Below are 19,073 nucleotides of genomic sequence, written 5' to 3'. Positions count from 1 at the left end.
CTTTACTTGTTGGCAATAATATGGTAAAGGTCAAAGTAGGTGTTAAGCATCCTAATTTACCTGGAAAGGAAAATTTCAGATGAACAGAAATCCTAAATTACCAGTTCTCAGTGAGCAAAGTTTTCCTCTTGTAGCTACAACAACCAACAGAAACCTATCAGGAGCCATAGGTATAGTAAAATCCTCTTCTTATTTAGCCTTTTCCTTGTGAGACTGAAGGTTCCTGTAAACCATAATTAGTCCCATGGGATTTCTCTTAATTTATCCTTGGGGCAGAGATCTAACTCCTCAAAGTTTATCTGGGATATGTGAAAATTTTGGTATTGCAAGTCTTGCTTTACTTTTGCACCATGCAAAAGTGAATAGCATTGGCAACAATTCAGTCCAAGTGAATGGACGGGTGTGTGTGACTAAATCAGTTTTTCACCAGTCTGTGAGAATCAGGGCTGGTTGTATCATGGGTTCTAAACCAACATAAACTCACTGGTTTATTTATAACATTAAGCCAGGAATCCTGTGTGGTATAGTCATTAGAGTGTTAGACTGGACTTGAGAGATCCAGGTTCCAGTTCTTACTAATCCACGAAACAGAAACTCACTCTGAATTGGCCTGGCCTACCTCACAGGGTTGTTGTGAATATAAAGTAGGCAGGAGGAGAGCCATGTACACTGCTTTAAGCTCACTGGAAGAAAGTAGAATATAAAGATAACAAGTAATTATTGTACCAGAGTGTAAAAGTGTTGCATGGTGATACACTTACCCCAGTCACTTCTGCTTCACTTCTCCCTTTGTATGAGTGGGCAAAGAAACTAGGAAGGGGAATACTTCTTGCTACACCTGTATTTGGCATGATAGTTTATTGCATCAGCTTTTAAAATTAAGAACAAGCCCTGGTTTAAATCTGGTTTACAGTTCCTATCTTATTTGTTTACAATAAACCACAATCCTGGGTTTGGATGTAATGCAAAACTACTTTTCCTGGTTAGTTTACCTGAGAAGGGTGAAACATGACTAAATGGACGTGTGCACAAGCTTGCTGCTCACTTGCACTGTGGTTTAATAAGCCAGGATTTCAAACTTAAAATTATGTACAAATATGGCCAACAAATGAACTAAGACAAATCATTCTCTCAGCGTCAGTCCCTTCTCCTATATTAGCAGTATAAGGATAATGCTGTTCACTCTACCTTATAGGGCTATTTTGTATGTTAGTTATATTTTCCACCTTCTTTCACCAAAGAGGCTGGAGTGGCATGCATCGTTATCCTTTGACCTATTCCGTTCTTGGAAAAACTACCACCTTTAAGGTAGGCTGTGATGAGAGATCATATAGGACCAGCATGGTGTAGTGGTTTGAGTGTTGGACTTGGACTCTGGGAGACCAGGGTTCAAATCCCGGCTAAGCCAAATAAATCCACTGGGTGACCTTGGGCAAGACACACACTCTCAGCTTCAGATGGTGACCATGGTGACCATGGCAAACCCCTGTCTTGCCAAGTTAACCCCATTATAGGTTCGCCTTATGGTCCCCGTAAGTCAAAAATGACATGGAAACACACAACAACAACATATGCGGAAAAAGTGTGGAGTGGGTGGGTGGAGTTTCTGGCCCAAGGTCACTCGTGGCTGAATGGAGATCTTGAACCCAGGCCTTTCCCTACCTCACAAACACACCTTGCACCACACTCGCTCTTCAGAAACATATGTGAAAGATTTCAACACTGATAAATCTGTAGCCAAATAGCTGAGGCTTGACTCCCTTGCACTGTTATCTGCACTTTCTGATGTGGACAAGATTTCATGAACAGTCTTTGTGATGTGGCAGATATCTTGACTCAGCCTCCTCCCCAACCTGGCATGCTCCCAGAGTTAAACTATCATCTCCAGCTGATTGGAATGATGGGAGTAGTCATTCAGTACCCCGCAGGGTGCCAGGTTGGGGACAACAACCTGGTTTAAAATAATCACATCAGATGGGAGAGCCTAGGTGGAGAGGGGCGTGTGTTGTATTCGAGCTCCTTTTCACACAGACAGGCATAGCTGTCTTCCCTGTGAGTCATCATTATAGCTTGCAGCTCCTTGAATTCCAGCTTAGCAGCGTGAGAGAGCCTTGCAAGATTTCTAAGAGGGTGGCAGAGGTGTGCCTTTGTCCTTGAGATCCTAAAGGGTGGGAAAAACCGAGGGGAAAATATATAGATACAGGGAGTCGTTTTGGATCTCGATGGAAGAGCAGTGCAGCTTTGTGTTTCCAGGATCCAAAGTAATTCCACTGTCTGCCTGCAGAGTGTGAGGAAGAAGGTAAGAACAAAAGAATTGTTTGTGATTGCTTTCCTCCTGATGGAGAATTTGTCTTTTGTTTTTTGTTTTTTTCCTTTTTCACTTGCCTTGTTTCTACCTTTACCACAGGCCTGCTGCTAAGATCCTAATAGGAAAACAAGTAATTGTTTCTAATTATCATGACAATGCTTTTCTTAGTACATCTATGCTAGGAGCAGGACATTTACAAAAATGTATGAAATAGGCTTGTAAATAATTTAGGCCAATGACAGTCTCTGCAAGCAGGGAATGGGTTGAAATCCAGTGTGTTGCATCATTCTGGAATTTACATCAGTAATGCAAAGGTTGGGGGAAGAAGATCCACAACATGGGTATGTACCTTTTCCACCTGTTCCAATTTAATCTTGTAAGAAATTCTTCAACAACATGTTTCCAACAACCACTTACACTGAGGTGTAGCCACCACACACCCAATATGCGAGGATAGCTGCCTTATGTTGGCATATCATCATCTGCTGAACGTTGTGAGATTATTCTTATGGTATCTTCAAATGGGAAGGTTCCATTTTAGCAATGGATAGGGCCTATCCTCCCTGGGAATAAAACCCTATTAAAAATGAACAAATAAATAAATAAATTATTAAGATGCATCACATTTTGTGGGAATAATTTCCATAATTTGATTTAGGTGTTACATAAATAAGAATTTTGCTTTTTGTCCTGAAGGCTACTGCTAGTCATGACTTTGGGTGACACTGAATTCTGGTGCCCTGAGGGATTACTGAGAATTTTACCAGGCTCAGTTTTGAATCTCCTCTCCTTCCTGGCTGGTCATTCCTTCTGCCCCTTACTTGTAAATTGGAAAGAGCCACATTCTTTTGAAGGCTTCCTTAAGGGATCCTGTACTTTTTTTTAATTGACCTTGTATGCCTTTTCCAGTTCCATGTTGAGATGGAATAATCAGAGCACCACACTGTGTTCAAAACCATGGCTGCCGGTTTACCATTTCCTAAAATGTCCTTATTTTGGCCACTGTCTAATAATTTGTTGTTGCTGTGTGCCTTCAAATCATTTCCAACTAATGATGAACCTAAGGTGAACCTATAATGGGATTTTCTGAGGCTGAGACTATGTTACTTGCCCAAGGTTTCCATGACCGAGCAGGGATTTGAACCCTGGTCTCCAGAGTCATAGCCCAATGCTCCAACATCTGTACCATGCCGACTCTCATAATTATTAATTATTAATACTGAAATTTGTTGTAACCCTAAGCCTAATGAAGAGTTCTGGAGAACACAAAAGGTCACACGTACTTGTGGTGTTTTGGTTTATCCTAATAAAAGTGTTACTCAGCTCTGCCATAAAAAAAATACCTTACAGGTATTTCTGTTTTTTTCAAAATTGAATTTGCTGTGCTTCTTTGTTTTACTGCTATATCACAGCTGATGTTGTCATTGAGCTTTCTATTATTGCCCTAAAGATTCTTTGCTAGGTGTTGTAGCTAGCGTAGACTTACTAAAGAAGCAAAGTCAGGATTTGACCTTCCTGTTTACAGCTGCAGAACTAGTGTTCTGGTTTATGTAAGTACGAGGAGGTTTGTGGCGTCCAGTTCAAAGTGAGTCCTTAAAACCAGCCTAAGGAGCATGTTTCACTCCTAATTGGTCCCAGTGTGAAATGTTCCTGCACTGGGAGAAGCCAGTATGGGTGACTTCTGTTATGCCGTGGAGTTATATATCTACATTCTTAACATTGCCACCTCCACGTTTTCTATTTTAGAGACTGTGACCCAGAAAAAGAGTCCAAATGTTCCATCTCTCTCCCTTTTTTCCTAAAATGCCAGCTTGCAACAAATAATTTGGGCCTTTAAGAATGCTCAGGGTCACAGGAGGAGAAGAAGACATCTCATCACGCAAATCACATTTCTAAGAATTATTACCTTAGTGGGCTGCAGTGTGACTTCATCATACTAACTGAGCTCCTAAAATCAGACAGATTCAAGTTAGTTAAGTCTTACAGATGTCCTATGGATTCAGTGACTTAGTCCCTGAGGAGACGATTGAGTCAGGGAGTGTGGCCACAATGCACAGTTACTGAACATTGATACCACTTTAATTTCAAGTGGCTTCTTCCTATACAGTTTGGTGAGGGACACAGAAATCTTGGCTAAATAGTTCTAATCCATTCCTCTCAACTACAGCACTAGAGTTCTCTAGCAGAGAATTCTCACTCGGCATCACAAGATTAGAAATCCCAGGATTCCATAGGATGGCACCATGGCAGTGGTATCAAAGTGCTACACCTATGTAGTGTGTATACAAGATTAATCTAAAGGCCACATGCAAGACTCCTGGCCACAACCAGAAGATCTCCGTTCCATCTCTTCTGGTCTCACAGATAGGGGAACAGATCTATTTATTTATTAAGTTGCATATTTATTATATTTAGATACTTCCTTTCTAGCAAATTACTCAAGGTATGTGTGCTACATCTTAAAAACACACAGTCACCAAATGATATCAAAGTAAGAGGGAATTGAATGGGGACATATTAGGAATGGGAACAATATTTGAAAATATTTCAGAAATGGTTTTTAAAATGTGTTTCACAAGTATCAGGAAAACCTAATGATGAGATTCCTGGGCTGACAAGAATTTTCACAGTTCAGGACTTATTCTGTGCAAAATTCACATTTTTTTCTCTGTACAGGAAAAATAACTATCTGTTTAGGAAATAGCACTTTATGCACAGAAAATATTTATTTGCAGATTTATTTTTCTGTTCAGAAAATACAGAGTAAATTTGAAAAGATCAGAGGATCATTTAAAGAAGCCTTCAAAGAATGTGGCTCTTTCCTGGGGTAAAAGGACAACAGGAAGATGAGAAGAGTCAAAAAATCAAAAGGAGCAAAGTGGGAGCAGAAGAGAGGAACTGGGACATTTTAAAAGCAGCTGAAAAAATTAGATTACAGAGAATTAATCCCTGCCAAATTGGGACAGTCTAAGGGTATGCTATAGGGAAAGAGGGAGAAGGAAGCGGGGGTGGAAAAGGAGGTAGCACCATCCTGAATCCTCTAATAATGGGAGGGAGGGAGGGAGGGAGGGGTGTCTCTGTAGATATATAGTAGAGGCTTCTAGTTAACTGCATGTGAGAGAAAGTAAAACTAGGAAACTATATCTGGTGCATCTTGGAGTAAAGGAAGAAGCATCTTTTACTCTACAAGATAACACTGACAACAACCTCCTCCTTCTCCTCCTTTCCTGCCTTTCTCCCAGTTTGGGAATCAATGTGGCTTACAACAATATATATATATATATATGGTTAAAATCCACACGATATGTGAGTTAAAATGAGATTAAATAATCAAAACATTAAAACCAGATTAAAACACACCCATACACCCCAGCACAACAATTAGCAAGATACAATATATTTGCTGGTATGGGATGCATATAGCCAATCATCAAAAACCTGTATAAAAAGAAAAGTCTTTACAGTACTTGTCTGAAAATAGAAATAGGCTCTAGGAAGGGAGTTCCAGAGCCTGGGGGCAGCCCCTGAGAAGACCCTCTCCCATGTTACCACCAGATTTACTTGTGAGGATGGTGGGACAGGGAGAAGGGCCTCCCCAGCAGATCTCAAAGCATGAGCTGTTTCTGAATGGAAGATACAGTCCTTCAAATAACCTGGACCTGAACTATATAGGACTTTATAGGTCAAAAGCAGCACTTTTAATGGTGAAGTCAAAGGCTTTCATGGCCGGCATCGATAGTTTTTTTTTGGGGGGGGGGGGGGTTCGGGCTATGAGGCTGTGTTCTAGAAGAGTTTTTTCGTTGTTGTTTCAACAGCACCTGTGGCTGGCATCTTCAGAGAATGCTGGCATGGAAGACACCCTGAGGCCTTGCCATTCAACAAAAGAATACACAGATTAACATGTAAATCGCTTCCTCTCAACCAACAGTATATATATCCCACTCTTTTCCATGCTAGCATGCACAGCTGCTGGCAAAATCTAGAACATAGCCTCATAGCCCAAAAAACTCACAAAAAACTTTGAATTGTGCCTGGAACAGCCAGTAAAACAGTTGCAACAAAGGAGCTGTGTGTTCCATGTAGACAGTCCTAGTTAGCAATGTGGCTACAGCTTTTTGGACCAGTTGAAGTTTCCAAATACCCTTCAAAGGCATCCCCATGTTGAGCATGCTGTAGTCAGCTATGCACTTGTGAGAAACCCATTGGGTAGAAGAGAATCTAGAGGACCTTTCACAGTACACAATTACAGGACCGTGATTCCACCACAACTGTCATGGTGGCAACATGTGGAATCCTGAGGTTTGTAGGTTGGTGAGACACTTGCTTACTTTGGCTGGGAATTTTAAATACCACGTTTTAGAGCCAGCATAGTATTGTAGTTTGAGTGCTGGACTGTAACTCTGGAGACCAGGGTCTGATTCCCTGCTTGGCCATGGAAACCCACTGGGTGACCTTGGGCAAATCATCCATTCTTATCTTCAGAAGACCTCATGATAGGATTGCCTTAGGATCACCGTAAGCCAGAAATGACTTTATGGTACACAACAACAACATTTCATGTCTCAGGATGCTATCAGAGCTTCTATGGTAGTTATAGTGGAATCATAACACTATAATTGTGTAGAGTGAGAGAGCCTGAGGTGTTTTGTTGGATAGATGATTTATGACAAACTAATGCGGTGACCATGAATGAATTTGCTTTCTGAGAGTGGAGCCCTTATCAGCCAGTCAGATGCCAGTCATGTCGCTGGTCAAGTTACTGGCTGCTGGAAACATCCTTGCACTTCAGGGATGTTTTACCGGCACTTTACTGGCACTTAACCCATGGTAAGCGCCGGTGTGAAAATCTTCTATGTAAGTGATAATTATTTTTGAAAGAAGTGGTGGCTCAGTTTATACTGATGTGTAATTGGACTAATGCAGATCTTGCAGATCAATATGTTCACTGGGAAATCGGGGTTGGTTGTTAAACTCAGGTCTGGCAGATGGTAGGCATAATTACAGTCATAGGCAATTGGGAAGACTAGTTCTTGGGAAAGAGCTCCAGGCTTTGAAGACTTCATACACATTCAGTTCTGTGTCCAAATCTCAGCTCTACATTTTGGCCACCTCTATGCAGGAAGAGAAACCTGTTTTGGTTCTGGATGGTTCTCATGGGATTATATCCTAGTGATATGGAATTTAACTGATGGTCAGTGTAGTTGAATCCAGTGTGTCTTGTTGCTAAAGGCAGATACTCTAAGTCTGGAAAGATATAACATATTAATCAATGATCAGAAGACCTTATTGGTTTAGCTATATATGAATGTGTATTTTATCAATATGAAGTTCAAGAAAATGTGGTTTTGAAAACATGGGCAGCTTATATCAATATATGTGCCTAGCCACATTCATAACTTACGTGTTTTCCCCATTCCCCCCTGTAATCATACTTTTAAAAAAAGCACTTAAAACATTTTTTTAAAAAAAATAGCCTCCAAACTGAGACCAAAGCACCTGCTGACAACAAATCAGTACTGCAATCTCTGATGCCATGGGCACAAACAGAAAGCAGGTGTACTCAAACTATTGCATAGAGCAGATAGTAAACACATTGTGGTGATACTTGTATTAGGCCAGCCAAAATGCATTATGCAAGGGACAAAACACATTATGCAAGCTTTTGGAGCTCATGGCATTCTTCAGCAAGCATGGACGTTACAAGTTATTTGGGGGGAAGAAATATGATGATGAAAGGTTACAGAGCTGCATCCTTTTTTTGCTGTGTTAAAGCTAAGTTTAAAATGGTGGTGGAGGGGGTGGTTTGATACAGGTATAAAGTGCTGTATAAATTTAGCACTTTATAAATAAAGCTTAATAATAATAACAATAATCATAATACGACTTGCTGGCCATGAGGCAATTGAGACACAAAAGCAAAGAACTGAAGTAAACATTTTTCTCCTTTGTTAGAAACAAAGATTGCTTTGAAATGTAGCATGTATCTGTCTGGTGCAAGGCTGGGCAGAACACATTGTCTCTGAAAAAGCCACTGAATTGACACATCTGGAGATAAATCTAGGTGCTGTAAAAGGTAAAATACACAAATTATACCCAGTTTCAGTTTCAGTTGCAAAGTATGATGTAATGACTTAAAAGTATTTTCCTGAACTCTGCAGGTCCCTGTGCAGTGGACGGTTTTAAGCAACTGAATAGGTTTAAGCAAATTACATTCATTCTTGGCTCCGACCTCCAGACACCATTAATATGGAAATATGGATACTGTGACCTACCTTTGATGATTGTTCATAAGAGGTATAAGCAGAGTTATTGTGAATTTCCTGCTGCAAGGTACCCTCTGCCTTCTCAGCAGGGATGTCTCTTGGATCTGAAGAATGTCTCTTTTCTTTTGCACATTTAAGAGGAATTCTTCTGTTCTTTTGTACATGGCCAGTATATGACCAGGTAGCTCAACACATTTGGAGCGCTCTTGGTAGGGGAGGACTGTCAGATGAATCAGATGAATCAGCCTAGGTGTTGTCTTCAGTAGATTGAGCCATAATTCTTCACTATTATAAAAGCAGAAATGTGTAGTAAAGACTATTAAAAAACAACCTGCATTCGGTTGCTTTCTTGGTCAGATTTGGAGACCTAGTTCTGGACAAAGCTGAGTGCACTTAGGAAGTACAGTTCATAGCACATGTTTTGGAGACATGTGCTGCTTTTTTGACATGCATTGAGAGTTTATTAAAATACACACATTAAAGTCTAATAAACTAGAGTTGGGGAAAAGACAGCAGCAGGAGAAATTTAGCTGGCTGTTACTAGCTCAGGTTCTCAGACTTTGGTTCTCATATGTGTTTTGGATTTCAACTCCCAGAAACCTCAGCAAACAAGGCCAATGGTCATGATTATGAAAAATGAAGTCCACAGAAAGATCTTGAGAGCCAAAGGTTGAGAACTACAACTAGTCATTAAGTAGCCAGTCCTTCACCAAATGTTTGACAAGATGAGTACCTTTGCAGCTTCATCTTCCCTTATTAGTGATGTTTAAGTGTGTCTGGGATTGGGATTGCATTGGCAGTCACTGCAGGAGAGGATTCAATCACACAGTCAAAAGTTATGTAACCATTAGAAAAGACTTGTATGTTAGTAATGTCTTAATAGTTTAAGCTTATATAAATAAAGTGGAAAGGAATGACTAATTAGCTTTACACTGAAAATGTCTGCAATAGAAAAGTACAGAAGTGTAGGGTAGGAAAGAGCAAAATAAACAAATCCATTTGCCAATATACTCATAAGTCTAAATCAGATTTAGTCCCGTCTACCCATTCAGCCTGCAGGAGTTAGATAAGTATTGATTTACCAAGTTCCCATTTGTGAATTACTCTTTAGAGGAAGATTTGGATGCAAGAAAATGGTTGCAAGAAAATGAGATGGTTGTACGAAAATGACCCTTTTAAAATTTCTCTCTTGACCCAAGAGCCAGAAGTAAATCAAAAGTGACTTGGGGTCACTTCGTGATTTGAAAAAAAGGTTTCTCTTGGGCCTAAAATGGCTAATTGTCACTGGTCAGATTAAATTGTTGTTTAAAACTGTCACTTTTTAGTTTTTATTTATTTATTTTTGTATTTCTTCAGTAACCAAACAGTTATTTGGTTTTACTAGCCTAGAAACCGCATCTCTTCTATTTTGAAGAATTAGATAAGAAATTGAAGGAGGTGAAATACTGGGAAACTAATCTGAATATTATAACTGTAAAGATAAATATTCTGGAAGAAAATTCAGGGCCCATCAGAAGATCAAGTTCTGAAATCAAAGAATGGTTGGTAGAAATTAGAGATTGTTCACTGAGACCAGACATGAATATTTTATCAAAAATATAAGGTACTTGTTGGATACGAAATTGAAGTACAGAGGAATGCATTTACATTTGAAAAATTAACTTATGTAGGAAACAGAATGATAAGGTAACAAGGGGTCCCAGAGAGACAGAAAAGAGGGTATCTGGTCACATTTCTAGCAGAATGCTGAAGGAGTTAGACACAAGGTCTAATTTGCACTGCAGAAATAATGCAATTTGATATTGCTGTAACTGCTGTGGTTCAATGCTATGGAATTCTGGGATTCGTAGATTTCTGAGATATTTAGCCTTTTCTGTCAAGAGAGCTCTAGTGTCAAACAAACTACAAATCCCAGCATTCCATAGCATTGAGCCATGGAAGTTAAAGTAGTCTCAAACAGCATTATTTCTGTAGTGCAGATTAGACCATAGTTATATAGTGTTCCATGGGTATTGAAACTGTATCAGGATTGGTTCAGTGTGTACTGAAATTGCATTCAGGAGTCATGTCAGGCATCCTTAAGAGGAAGTTGTATATATTTCTATCCTGGACAGGAGAATACCGATTCAGATGTTGCAGATCTTAATCTAGACACAGTGAGAAGATAGCATTTACATTTTTGACAACCTTCCTTAGGTAAAATAAGAACATAGCAGATAAAATAAGATCAAGAGTAAATTCAGTGTTCCCTTTAAGCTGTTTTTGAATTGAGGCAACTGGGTTGTGGAGACATCTGTAGGAGGGATGCAGAGATGCAAGGAAAATCTGGATGAAGGGTTTCATCTAAATTACTTACCTTCCCATCAAAATTATCTTCAAACTAGGTGAGAATGACAACAGGTACAAGATCATGCTGACATTTGAGGAAGTAATGACACTAAAAGGAAATAAAAGCCAGGAGTATTAAAATCATTAAAAACCATAAGAGAGTGAATAATAGTATTCTGTTTTTCTTCTTTTATTTGTAGTAGATGAGCTTTATCTTTTGAAGCTCAGCTACTAGAAACAGAAGAGTTTCAGAAGATAAAGGAAAAAGAGCAGTTGTATTAAAAATAATATTATATCCTGGATATCAAAATAATAAAAAGGACTTGTACATTACGTTGAGAGGTAGAGTGATGTAGTGATTTGAGCATTGGACTATGGCTGGAGATTACGGTTCAGTTCCTTGCTCAGGTACAGAAACACACTGGATGACTTTTTTGTGAGTCACACACTCTCAGCCAGAAGTCTTTTACTCCAAGTCTCAAGTAAAGTTTCAGGTCTCTACCTTCAAGTCTGAATTCGAGTCTCAAATCTTTGCAAGATACTTTCAAATCAAGTCTCAAGTCTGGGAGCCATGTTTAATAGAAAAATATGTGATGTGTTTGGGTATATGTTTGGAGTTTCAATAACTAGAAAATCCAGAATATGTGCACAACATTGAAGGACAGGAGTAGGAGGATAGGCTGGCTCCTTCTAAAGATTTTCCCCCTGTATGAGTAGCAGCAGAGAGTTCAGGACATGTTTGCGTCTCAAAGGGGAAAAGGACAAAAATGTGTTAGGCAATGGACTTATTATTATTATTAACCTTTATTTATAAAGCGCTGTAAATTTACACAGCGCTGTACATACAATATTTTAGTTAGACGGTTCCCTGCCCTCAGGCTTACAATCTAAGAAGACACGACACAAAAGGAGAAGGGAGTGGTGGTGGGGAATGGGATCAGGTCCAGCAGTTCTTCTCCACCTCCGAGGCCTGGACCAAGGCAGATGGACTGGAGGAAGGGCTTGGCTTCTTAATGGATGGTTAAAAGGAGGCTTCCTGGGTCAGAGAGGGGCTCACCTCTGGGAATGCTTCTCTAAACAATATAGTCTTTAATTCAGTTTTGAAACTGGGTAGAGAAGTGATGAGGTGTGCATGTGGGGGAAGAAGGTTCCAGGAGTAAGGGGCAGCAAGCGAGAAGGGATGAATTCGGGAGGGGGCAGTAGTAGTCCTACACTGTGACAGGAGACCTTGACTACAAGAGCGGAGGGTGCGAGTAGGAATGTAAGGAGAAAGAAGGTCAGATAAGTAAGGAGGGGCCAGTCCATGGAGGGCTTTGAAAGTCAATAATAAAAGCTTGTACCGGATGCGGAAGGGGAAGGGGAGCCAATGAAGGGAGGAGAAAAGAGGTGAAACATGGTCAAAGTGGAGAGCGGATGTGACAGTACGGGCAGCTGAATACTGGACAGAGATTAAAGGATGGAGGTGTGAAAGAGGAAGCCCTATCAGAAGGAGGTTACAATAATCTAGTCGCGAAACCACTAGGGCATGGACTAGAGTCTTGGCAGTAGAGGCTGAGAGGAATGGACGGATCTTGGCAATGTTGTGGAGAAAGAATCTACAGGCCTTGGCGGTGGCCTGGATCTGGGGAATAAATGACAGAGAAGAGTAAAAAATGAAGCCAAGACTGTGGGCTTGATGAACCGGTTGAATAGAAGTGTCGTCAACAGAAACAGAAAAGGAATAGTGAAGGGTGGGTTTAGGTGGAAAGACAAGAAGCTCAGTCTTAGACATGTTGAGCTTCAAGCGCCGAAGCCGCATCCACTGAGAGATGGCAGTCAGACAAGAAGAAACTTGCTGTTCAAGCCTTGGAGAAAGGTCAGGGGTGGAGAGATACAGCTGAGTGCCGTCGGCGTACAGATGATAGGAGAAACCAAAAGAACTGATGAGTTTACCTAGGGACAGTGTGTATAGAGAGAACAGAAGGGGACCCAAGACAGAGCCCTGGGGAACTCCAACAGATAGGGGAACAGAGGATGAAGTCTGACCACCTGTGACCACTGCAAAAGATCAGTCTGACAAGTAAGATTTAAACCAGCAGAGCCGGAGAACCCAAGGTCAGAAAGTAAATCAACCAGGAGACAGTGATCAACAGTGTCAAAGGCCGCAGACAAATCAAGAAGAATGAGAATAGAGTAGAGGCCGTTTGCCTTGGCCCGCAAGAGATCGTTTGAGATCTTGGTGAGGGCTGTCTCTGTAGAGTGCTGTGGGCGGAAGCCAGACTGGAAAGGGTCTAGGATGGAGTTGGCTTCAAGAAACTTAATACAGCGAGAATAAACGACCCGTTCTAGGACCTTAGAAAGAAAAGGAAGAAGAGAAATTGGACGATAGCTAGACAAAGAAGAGGGGTCGAGAGAGGGTTTCTTCAGAATTGGGGAAACGAGAGCATGTTTGAAGTCAGAAGTTAGTTTTTAATTGTTGTTTTTATGCTTTGATACTGTATTTTTAATATGTTATACTGTTTAATACTGTCTTAAGGGGGGGGGAGAGGGATAAAGTGTTTTTAATTGTTGTATTTTATATTTTACTGTTGTCAACCGCCCGGATTGGTTTCCCATAGGGCGGTATACAAATAATAATAATAATAATTATTATTATTATTATTATAGAAGGGAAGGAACCCATAGAGAGAGAGAGAGATTAAAGATATAGAGGAGCGAGGGCAGAAGAGAAGGGGCTATAGAGATTAGGAGACGGGAGGGAATAGGATCAAGAGAGCAGGTAGTAGGTTTGGAAGAATTTAGCAGCATAGAGAGTTCATCCAGAGAAACAGGGGGAAACCCAGAGAGTTTATTAGTAGAAGGTACTTCTTGAGGTCTTCTCAGCAGCCTGTCTCTGCTGCATATTGGAGGAGCCTTGAACACTACCGTGGGAGAGATTATCCTTCTGCTTCAATTTTTCCTTCCGAGAAACAAGAGGCAAGTCTTCTCTGCTGCTACTCCTAGGGTGGAAATCAAAATTTTTAGAAGGATGCAGTCTATACTTCTATTTGCAGCAAACACCGGCTGCTGAGTAGACTTGAATGTAATATAAAGTTGGTAAATACAAGTCAAGAGTCACGTCAAGCCATTGCATTATTTATGTGGACTTCAGTCCAAGTGAAGTTATTGAAGGGATCAACTTGAGTGTACATAACTGCTCTCAGCCCTAGAAACATAGGGTCAATAGAGACGGCCCGAAAGGAGCGGGTCTCTGCCACTCCTTTCCACTTCCCCATGGCCTAGAAAAGGGGTGTTCTTGGGCCTGCATGCCCCCGGATACCCCGACAGGCGCAGCCATGGGAGAAAGGGGCCGCCCGACCCCTTTCTCCCTGGCTTCATTCCTGCAGCAATCTAGTTGCTGCGGGAATGAAGTGCGCACCCAAAAGGAGCTCCATTTCTGACCTCCTTTCTGCACTGCAGATAGGGTGCCGCAAGCGTCCTCCAGCAGCACAGTGATGTCACGCACGCGCTGGTCTATGTGGAAGTGGCGTGTGCATGATGCCATTGTCCTGCGCTGTGTATAGACGGTGCATCTTCAAAATGGCATCATCCATACGAACTAGGGCTGGTGAGCATGTGGTTGCTGCGTGCTCCCCAGCCCTAGTTTTGGCCCGAGGATGGCGCTTCCACACCATTTGTATCAGACCATAGAATCATAGACCACATGGGCCAACCAGTCCAAAAACGCATGAGAGCTGAACTTTAGGGTTGCTATAAGTTGGCTATGATTTGTAGGCACATAATAACAACATATTATGTTACTACTGAGAAATGCATACCAAAAATATTTGCTGGAATCCTGTAGGGGACTTACATCATTGTAAGTGGACTTGTGATTGGGGGTATCAGTACTAAGCAGTTCTGTTAACATTTGTATCCAGTAAAAGGCCAGTGTTACTTTACTCCATGGGGAAGCCAGCAAAGTAATGCATGTTGGTCTTGTTATGCATCAGGACACCAGCTAGGGAGTGCTGATGCTCATCATGTACACCAAGTGATAGATTATTCTGGCCATTGCCACTAAATATTGACCTATATGATATACAAGCCAAAGTACAGGTTCTGTTAGGAGGGGAAACAGTGGATGTTACTGCAAAAATCTTGTATCAAATGGGAAGAGAATTTAATAGGGCAGGATAAAATTTGTGCTAACATACCACTTCCTTGGGGTCTCTGAGGCCACTTGCAGATGAATATTACAAACAGTTACAAAAATGTAAACAATTTGTAGCTGTGTACAAACCTTTCCATGATCATAATAACCACCTACAATGTATATTTAATCCTAAATCAAGCTCAGAGGGAGTCTCCCAAAATTTCTTGCTCCCTATAAGCACCAGTGCAGGGCTTGCATACAGAAATCTTTCTACTCAGCAGTTATTGCAGTCATCCTCAGAGATCTAAATAAAATATACAATAGCTAAAAGTACATAATACAAATTTCACTACAAGGGGTTTTCATTTCCTTCTAAAGCCATATATTAAAACCACATTATCAAATTCACTTTGAATTATGTGATATAATTCTTATCCTTTGCGAACAAGCTTTTCTCCCCTCCAGGTCTCTTTCTTTCTCTCCAAACTGAACTAATGAGTGCAACCCCTCCCTTAGGGTTTCCCCACCCACTATGCAAAACTAATAATTCATATGGTTAACAGTAGTACACAGTGTTGTACCAAAATATAAACAACACATTAATTGTGTGTTTTTTAATCCAACAGATGCACACAGACACACACCACTGTAAATAATAAGTCTCCTTTTTTCAGAATTCTGAATTCTGAAGTCCTCCAAAATAAATTGTTAACATGGGTGGCTAAGATATTGACATGGTTAAGCATACACAAATTTTCTTTCATGTACAATTTTTTTTTAAAAAAAGTATAAAATTAACTTCAGGCTAAATATATAAAATGTATATGAAACATAAATATATTACATATTTACACTTGGGTCCCCTCTCCAAGATATCTCATTATGTATAGGCTAATATTCCAGAATAAAATAAAATAAAACCCCTAAATTCAAAATACCTCTGTTCCCAAGCATTGCAGATAAGAGAGAGCCAACCTGTATTAAAATTAGGTATATCTCCAAGGAAAAAGAATGCCTTTGATTCCTCGCTATTGTCACTAAATCTGATGAGTACAGGAATATCTTGTTAATCTATGGATTTAAGTCTCCAGGACTAGATGAACTACATCCAAGGGTATTAAAAGAACTGGCAAATGTAATATCGGAGCCATTGGCAATAATCTTTGAGAACTCCTGGAAAACAGGAGAGATCCCAGCAGACTGGAGGAGGGCAAATGTTGTCCCCATCTTCAAAAAGGGAAAAAAAGAGGATCCCAACAATTATCGTCCACTTAGTCTGACATGAATACCAGGAAAGATTCTGGAACAGATCATTAAACAGAGAGTCTGTGAACATCTAGAAGGAAATTCCATAATCACAAAAAATCAACATGGGTTTCAGAGAAAGAAGTCATGCCAGACAAATCTGATCTCTTTCTTTGATAAAATTATCAGCTTGGTAGATGAAGGGAATGCTGTGGACATAGTATATCTTGATTTCAGTAAGGCCTTTGACAAGGTTCCCCATGACATTCTTGCAAACAAGCTTGTAAAATGTTGGTTAGACAAGGTAACTGTTACATGGATTTGAAATTGGTTGACTGACCAAACCCAAAGGGTGCTCAATAATGGCTCCTTTTCATCCTGGAGAGAAGTGACCAGTGGGGTCCCACAGGGCTCTGTCCTGGGCCCAGTTCTATTCAACATCTTCATCAATGACTTGGAGGACAGAATTAGGAGGAATAGGTAATACCCCAGAGGACAGGATCAAAATTCAAAATGACCTGAATAGACTAGAAAGCTGGGCCAAAACTAACAAAATGAAATTCAACTGAGAAATGTAAGGCACTGCAGTTAGGGCAGAAAAATAAAATGCACAATTATAGGATGGGGGACACCTGGCTGATTGAAACTACGTGTGAAAGGGATCTAGGACTCCAAGTAGACCACAAGTCAAACATGAGTCAACAGTGTGATGTGGCAGCTAAAAAGGCCAATGCAATTTTAGGCTGCATCAATAAAAGTATAGTGTCTAGATCAAGAGAAGTAATAGTGCCACTCTATTCTGCTTTGGTCAGGCCCTACCTGGAATATTGTGTCTAGTTCTGGGCACCACAATTCAAAAAGGACATTGAGAAACGGGAACGTGTCCAAAGGAGGGTGACTAAAATGGTGAAGGGTCTGGAAACCATGTCCTATGAGGAACGAGTTAGGGAGCCTGGAAAAAAGAAGGTTAAGAGGTGATATGTTAGCCCTGTTTAAATATTTGAAGGGATGTTATATTGAGGAGGGAGCAAGCTTGTCTTCTGCTGCTCCAGAAACTAGGACTCAGAGCAATGGATGTAAGCTCCAGGAAAAGACTGATGTTGGATTTAGCCCATGATCTTAGTTTTGGTATGGGTTTATAATTCCAGGACCTATCCAGAACATTTTTTGTCTCAATAGTATTAGATCTGTGTTGGCTGTTAAATATCCACTTGGTGAACTTGTTTCATTGGGGGTGGATTCCCTCTTTCAGCAGTGTGGAAAACAGCTTATCGAATGAAGGATAGCCACTTTCTATGTTTATGTACCATTAAGTATAACCACTAGAGGGTAGCTTACTATTTCAGTTACATTAATTTGTAAGTTTTATCCTTTGGGGCCAAGCAACAGGTGGTCTACTTATTCAAAAGAAAATGAATATGCTTGGCAAACTTTCTGCTGTTTATAAAGTGTTGATGGTGTGCAAATAGTGTTGATTTGTTATTGCCAATCTGTTTGAGATCCTAACAGCACAATCCTATGCATGTTTGCTCATATTTAATTCCTACTTTGTTCTGTGGGACCTCTTTCCAAATAAAAATATGTTTAGGTTTACAGCTCAAAGTATTATCTTTACCCATTTATATCAGGGGTAGGGAACCTGTGGCTCTCCAGATGTTACCCAGGAACTCCCATCATCCCCATCCAGCAGAGCTAGTGCTTGGGGTGATGGGAGCTGTAGTCTAACAGTCATCTGGAGAGCCACAGCTTTGTCATCCTGCTTTTGCTCCTTCAAAACATGTATAAATCAGAACTACAAACATCTATGAAAATGTTTATTATTTCCTTAGAATTCAAGAGTGTTTCTGATACAGTATTCCAGCCTAGCTGCTAAACTATGGCAATCTAGCTTTTGGTGCGGATATTTTTCAATTATGCTTGGTTTATGAATAGTTTGGTAACATGTGTTAGCTGGACTAATTGATGTACAGCTAGCTAGGGTGGGATAGGATCTCTAAACCAAGTGCTGTCTAAATATGTGTAATGTTAATGGCAAGTTTTTCTTTTGCAGTGATCCATATGTGAAACTTTCATTGTATGCAACAGACGAAAACCGTGAACTTGCCCTGGTGCAGACAAAAACTATTAAAAAGGTAAATTGGTAATTTCTCTTTAATGGCTGAAAATGAGAAAACTGTATAATGCCCACAGTATTGTTTGTTTGTTTTAAGAATTTCTATATTGCCTCGCAGCCCACAGGGCACCAGAGGCAATGAAGAAATAAAAGACAATTAGAACACACTGTAGCTCCAGGGGCCTTGTAATGCCATGTAAAGAACTGTTTGTGGTGATTTTGCTCTTGGCAAGCTCCATGCCAGCCCTTTTGATTGTGGAAGTTTCTCTTCACAAAATAATATACAGCGTGCCATACGCGGCCTTGAGCATACGCGCTCAAGCCGTGGGGGGCGCACGCGGGGCGGAAGGGGTGGCGCGTCCCATTCAATTGAATGGGCACGTGCGCCTGTTGCGCCCCGCACGCGCTTGAGCTGCCGCGCATGAACCCCATTGTTTCCAATGGGGCTCGAGCATAGGCGGAATTCGCCTTACGCGGAGGGATCCGGAACGGATCCCCCGCGTAAGGCGAGGACGGACTGTAGTCCATGAAGTTTATCACACAGGGGCTCAGGGAACGGTCGGAGAATGGAACAAAAGGGGCCAGAAACGAGTGGGGGACGACATAGTCCCTCACTTGTTCCATTCCGTTTCCTGTCAGTTCTCAAAAAACAGTTCTCAAAAATCTCCTCCTGTGGGATGAACTGGGAACGGAAGGGCAGGG

At 40.8% G+C, this 19,073-nt stretch overlaps 1 protein-coding gene across 5 annotated transcripts in view; it reads left to right on the top strand.

The window, feature by feature from the left end:
• The window catches only part of NEDD4L (NEDD4 like E3 ubiquitin protein ligase), a 362,032-nt gene that overhangs the window by 145,299 nt on the left and 197,660 nt on the right, over positions 1-19,073 (top strand). For all 5 annotated transcript variants that reach the window (XM_089497155.1, XM_089497168.1, XM_089497167.1 and 2 more), the window contains exon 3: positions 18,309-18,390. In XM_089497155.1, the coding sequence (XP_089353281.1) occupies positions 18,309-18,390 (82 nt within the window). The remainder of the gene's footprint in view (positions 1-18,308; positions 18,391-19,073) is intronic.

The sequence above is a fragment of the Sceloporus occidentalis genome, unplaced genomic scaffold, assembly GCF_023333645.1.
Source record: "Sceloporus occidentalis isolate IW3139 unplaced genomic scaffold, rSceOcc1.0.p SCAF_1, whole genome shotgun sequence".
Classification (NCBI taxonomy): Eukaryota; Metazoa; Chordata; class Lepidosauria; order Squamata; family Phrynosomatidae; genus Sceloporus; species Sceloporus occidentalis.
This window is presented reverse-complemented; position numbering and strand designations above follow the sequence as displayed.